This window comes from Alligator sinensis, unplaced genomic scaffold (assembly GCF_000455745.1).
Source record: "Alligator sinensis unplaced genomic scaffold, ASM45574v1 scaffold125_1, whole genome shotgun sequence".
NCBI lineage: Eukaryota > Metazoa > Chordata > Crocodylia > Alligatoridae > Alligator > Alligator sinensis.
In genome coordinates this window covers 1434558-1440557 of record NW_005841893.1, presented here as the reverse complement: position 1 = coordinate 1440557, position 6000 = coordinate 1434558, and the positions used below count along the sequence as shown (strand labels likewise).

Here is a 6000-nt window from a genome sequence, read left to right as displayed (position 1 = left end):
GAAATTGACTCAACTTTTTTCCAATCCAACTGCAAAGATTTTGCACTGAGCTACACAACTTTCCTTAGCTTACTCCTTTAAAAATGAATTAATCAAACTGTTATCTAAGAAAGATGAGGGAGTATCTTCCTTGCTCCTGTTCTCATCTATGTATTTAAAGGTATCAAGACTGAAATGCAAGCCAAATTCCAAGGTGTATTGAGATTGTGAGCTCTTTGGACAGTCTTCTTGCTCTACCTTCATACAACACACAATTAAACGAGGCTCTGGTCCCATGACAGGGAGGCTTGTAGGTGCTACCATGATCCAATAATACAAATAAATAATAGCAAAACAAAAACATGCATTACTGCTGTGATATTACACTTACTTGATGAGATCTGTGGTCTCCGTGAAGATGGTGTAAGCTGATTTTGGAGTTAATGCATCAGATTCCATGGCAATTCCATACTCAATGAAGGAAAGGGCAGCATCCAAGTATTGAAATGCCTTTCCAAGCTTGTCTGTCTGTTCGGAAGAAGGTGTGCATTGTTAGGCTACAAATGGAGTTCTTTTTTCTCAACTCGCCCGTTGCCATATCGATTCCTTCTCTTTGCTTAATTATGTTATGCATGGCTTGAGAGAGAGGAGTAAGTCTGGGGGATTTTTCAGAATATAAAGCAGAGACTTCCAACTATGGCCCCACTGACAGTCTCTGTGACAGCTCTGGGGCAAACTGTTTCCCCATCCTCTCCCCCATGTGAACACCTTCCAAATAATAGGCCTCAACTTGTAGTCTTTCCAGTGGGGAACCTTGCATATCACTGCCATTAGACCGGAGCACATGGCTATAAATGTCTCTATTCCCACTGTCTTGCCATACTTACAGGACAGAGTCCTCTTGGTCCCTCATGAAAGCATATGTTGCATGACATATACCATTACCGTCATCTCTCTTCAGCTTTACAATTCTCAGGCTGCATCCCAGGAGAGGGGAGAATATGCCCACTTTCTATCAAACTAAATTTGGTACCAACAAGCTACTACACTGTATTTCTCTGGTTAGTGACAGATTAGGAGGAGCTGTTTTAAGTCACTTTAAACAGGCATGGTGTCCATCTGCTCACGGGGACATAAGGTAGGGAGAATAGGTGTAGCCCAGTTACCTCTCACCCTGTTTGGTGAACTTATGTGTCACAGGCACAGAGGGTACAGGATAGGGGATAGATCACTCTAGAATAGATTAGGGGTGCTCAAGCTCCAGCCCAAGGGCCAAATGTGGCGCATGGAACCATTGCATCTAGCCTGCAGGGGTCCCCACAGGTCGAGAAATTTTGCAGCAGGGAAGTGGTGGCTATTAATATGGCCACTCTCCCCCCTGCCAAATTCCCAAACCCCATTCCCTGCATGGCCAGTCAGAATCAAGCTATGACCCCCGCCTTCCCTTGTGGGGCTGGGCCAAACCAAATTCCCTCTGTGGAGCTGGACTGGAGCCTGGCCATGCCCCCTTCCCTCTCCATCGGGCCAGGTCAAGCTCCTTTCCCTGCAGGGCTGTGTTTGGGCCAGCCTGCACCCAGCTCCCTCCACGCGGCCAAGCAATGTCCACCTGGGTGACAAGATTGCGAGCACCAGCTGTTTCCGGCCCAGGGACAGACAGGCACTGCCAATTTGGGCCACCAGGCAAAAAGGTTGGGCACCACTGTTCTAGATCTATTCAATTCAATGCTCCCCCTATAGCATCCACTTCTGCCACTGTTGGAGACAGGATACTAGTTTAGATGGACCATTGGTCTGACCCAGGATGAGACTTCTTATGTCCCTAGGTAGTTGTGCATTTGCCATTGTTTTCCCAAAGCCTAACCATTCTCTGAGCTTGAGAAAGTCCATCTCCTTCAGATGCCCTTTGCAGAATCTCTCCCAAAGTCATCCCACCTCCCATGTCACTTTCTGACAACTGACTCTCCCTTTCCCCAGAAGGGTTTTCTAACTCCCGAGTACTTTTCTAATCTCAAGGCTCTCTGTTTCGGCAAAGTAAGGCTTGGAACTTGCATGAGACAGAATGCAAGGTCCTCAAAGCTAGCGGCTTGCCCCATCATCTTTCCAAGGTATACCAGAATCTTCTTGTCCAGAAGTTACTGGGCTGATTTTCTACACTTTTCCCCAAAAATAAAAATACCATCTGTCAATTTTAGGTTATAAATATTTAGGTTACAAATCAATCTAGGTTTGCAACTGAAAAGAATGATGAAGCTTTTAAAGTGAGAACAAATTAAGATTAAAAAAAAAAGAAGCTATTTTTACTTGGATCTAATGCTTTAAAAAAAGCAACTCCAGAGACAGAAAAAAAACTTAAACTTTTGAATTCTGCAAACATTACTTTTAATGCAATTGTATTCATAGCAAAAAAAGAAAAATCTTGGAAAAAATAAAACATGAAAAATCACGTTATTAAACATGTTATTAAACAAAACGCCTCTCTCAGAAAGTGTGGTGGCTACTGTTTCCGGAGTTCAAATCCTGCAAAGCTCTGCTTGACCTGGTATTGGCAACCGGGGGACGACCTAATCAGCAACCTAACGATCGAAGGAAAGCTGGGTGACAGCGACCACGAGCTGATCACCTTCACCATCCGCCGAAAAGCTGTCAAGTCAGGCAGCAGTACAGAAGTCCTCGACTTCAGGTGGGCTGACTTTGACAAGCTCAGGAGACTTGTCGGTGAGGCCCTAAGGGACCACAACCCCAAAGGCAGGGGAGTCCAGGAAGAGTGGTCGCTCCTCAAGGGAGCGATCCTAGATGCACAAGCTAAGGTTATTCCATCTCGGAGGAAAGGCACACAGCAGCCCCCTTGGCTCTCCAGGGAACTGGCAGTCCTCCTGCGTCTAAAAAGACAGAACTACAAAGGATGGAGGCCGGGATCCACCTCCAAGAAGGTATACTTTGCACTGGTCCGGACCTGAAGGGAGCAAATCAGGAAAGCCAAGGCTGCCATGGAACTCCAACTGGCCACAAGCATCAAGGACAATAAAAAGTCCTTTTTTAGATATGTGGGGAGCTGGAGGGTGAACCCTCCATCAATGCTGACTTTGTGAAGTAACACCTTGAGAGACTGGACAACTTCAAGTCAGCTGGCCCTGACAGTTTACACTCCAGGGTACTCAAGGAGCTGGATAGCATCGTAGCTCAACCACTGGCACGGATCTTCAAGAACTCCTGGCACTCTGGTGAAGAGCCTAAAGGCACCCCATTGGCCTTCTTCCAGCCTATCTTCAAGAAGGGGAGGAAAGTGGATCCGGCAAACTACAGGCCCATCAGCCTGACCTCTATCCCGCGGAAGGTCTTAGAAAAGATTATCAAAGAGGCCATTCTTAACAGACTGGCCAATGGCAGCATCCTGAGGGACAGCCAGCACAGGTTTGTTGCGGGTGGGTCATGCTTGACCAATCTTATTTCCTTTTACAACCAAATGACCTATCACCTGGCCAAGGGAGAAGAGATTGATGTCGTATATCTTGACTTCAAAAAAGCTTCTATCTGGTATCCCATGATCACCTCTTGGCAAAACCGTCAACTGCGGCTTTTGGTTCACCACGATCTGCTAGCTGGGGAATTGGCTCTGTGGTCGGACCCAGAGGGGGGTGGTTGATGAAAGTCAATCGTCATGGTGCCCTGTGACCAGTGGGGTCCCCCAAGGCTATGTCCTTAGACCTACTTAGTTCAACCTCTTCATTAATGATGTGGACATTGGAGTCAGAAGCGGCCTGGCCAAGTTCATCGATGACACCAAACTTTGGGGTAAAGCATCCACACCAGGGGGTAATCCAGGCTGACCTTGACAGGCTCAGTAAATGGGTGGACGAGAACCTGATGGTGTTTAACAGCGAAAAATGCAAGGTTCTCCACCTTGGGAGGAAAAACCCGCAGCATGCCTATAGGCTCTGGCAGTGCTACGCTGACTAGCACTACAGACGAGAGGGACTTGGGGGTCATCATTGACCACAAGATGAACATGAGCCTTCAGTGTGATGCTACAGCCAGTAAAGTGAGCAAAACACTGGCTTGCATCCATAGATACTTCTCAAGCAAATCCCAGGACGTCATTCTCCCATTGTACTCGGCCTTGGTGAGGCCACAGCTAGAGTACTGCATCCAATTTTGGGCTCCACAATTCAAAAAGGATGTGGAGAAGCTTGGGAGAGTGCAGAGGAGAGCCACGTGCCTGATCAGAGGTCAGGAAAACAGACCTTATGATGACAGGCTGAGAGGCATGGGACTTTTCAGCCTGAAAAAGCGCAGGCTCAGGGGTGACCTGATGGCCACCTATAAGTTTATAAAGGGTGTTCAACCAGGACCTGGGGGAATGTTTGTTCACCAGAGCACCCCAAGGGATTACAAGGTCGAACGGTTATAAACTCCTGCAAGACCGTTTCCGACTGGACATAAGGAAGAACTTCTTTACTGTCTGAGCCCCCAAGGTCTGGAATGGCCTGCCACCGGAGATGGTTCAAGCACCTACTTTGAAAGCCTTCAAGAGAAACCTGGATGTTTTTCTTGCTGGGATCCTATGACCCCCAGCTGACTTCCTGCCCCTGGGGTAGGGGGCTGGACTCGATGACCTTCCGAGGTCCCTTCAAGCCCTAATGTCTATGAAATCTATGAAATCACTAGCAATAAATTATAATAAAAATCCTGAAATTTCAAAGAGCAGACTCTCTTTAAACATACTGTCCAATCCAATATGAGGTTTAGTAATGGCACACATAGCAAATGCAGCTGTTTATACTAAAGAAGATACAAAGTGGTGGGCTCATTTACTAAGTTTGTTTGAATGACTGGACATGGTTCAAACTTGAATGGACACTTAGGAGCACTTCATTTATCTGCAAACAATACTTACAGGAACATGAAAAAAGATCTGTTTGTAAGTTTCTGACCTGAATATGACAACTCAAATTAATGCAGGATTAATCTTTTTTGAAACACTTTGATCCTGGGAAACTGGATTTCCTCATACATCATCTAGCACCAGTAGCTACACATAGACCAAGGGGCATACAAGAAAGATAGGAAGAACACTGAGATTATGACCCTCTTTTTTGTGATTCAGGACATTTTGAAGCCAAAGGTTCATTTAGAATATTCTTAAATATTTCCAGAATATGGCCAGGACTTACCATTGCATCAGCTTTGTGCTTCAACCTTTTGGCCTCCTCTATGTGGTATTCCATTGGATGTGGTCTAAATTGGGGATGGAGAAGAGGAGAAAGAAGGACAAAGTTAAAGGAAGGGGCAATTAGTAATGTTACTCTCCTTCAAAGAGGATGCTGTTATTGGTGTGTGGGCTTCTGCTATGATTCTATATGTATTAAAAATGATGATAATCATTACACAAATGGTAATTTCCCAATACAGAAAAGTAGTTAAACCTCTGGTCTAAGGACCCTACAATCGAAATCTAATACAAATAAAATGGCAGGAAGTGAGAGCCAAGATGTACGTGGGGGGCAAACACCATGGAGAGTCTGGAAAGTGGGAGCTGGAAACCATGCATCTCACATAAAAGTCAAGCACCTCAGAGGATAGCAAAGGTGACAAGACCTGGCTGGAGCAAGGAAGACATTAAAAAAAAATTCCCTTACTTTTCAATCTTTACTTGAGGTCTCCTTGGCTTGGAGGTACCATTTGGCAAAGAAGGCACTGAGAAAGGATTTGTGGTGTCCCTTGCAGATCCCTGGAAAATCACCACCATGAAAAGAGGAAACTGGTCAGGTAGCTGTGATCAGATACTTCAAAAGCTTTGACTTCCCAAATTAAACAATGTTTAATTAATCCCAGAACATATTTTCTTCACTCTCCCTATTTTTTTTTTAATCAGTGATGAGGAAACTTGGTTTAACACAGGATTGCTGAACACCATCTGGTATTTTCTGCAGGGTGGAAAAACAAAGTAGCAGGTTTTCCTCAGAAATGAAATTAGGATTGCGTTTAGCAAGACAATGACCTAGTGAGCTAAGGCAGCACTAA

General features: G+C 45.4%; 1 protein-coding gene across 10 annotated transcripts in view; it reads right to left on the bottom strand.

Moving 5' to 3' along the window:
* The window catches only part of AFF1 (AF4/FMR2 family member 1), a 220426-nt gene that overhangs the window by 12536 nt on the left and 201890 nt on the right, over positions 1–6000 (bottom strand). For all 10 annotated transcript variants that reach the window (XM_006018091.3, XM_014517138.2, XM_025197255.1 and 7 more), the window contains 3 exons: positions 5616–5707; positions 5151–5214; positions 371–507 (listed from right to left, as the gene is read on the bottom strand). In XM_006018091.3, coding sequence (XP_006018153.1) covers positions 371–507; positions 5151–5214; positions 5616–5707 — 293 coding nt within the window. The remainder of the gene's footprint in view (positions 1–370; positions 508–5150; positions 5215–5615; positions 5708–6000) is intronic.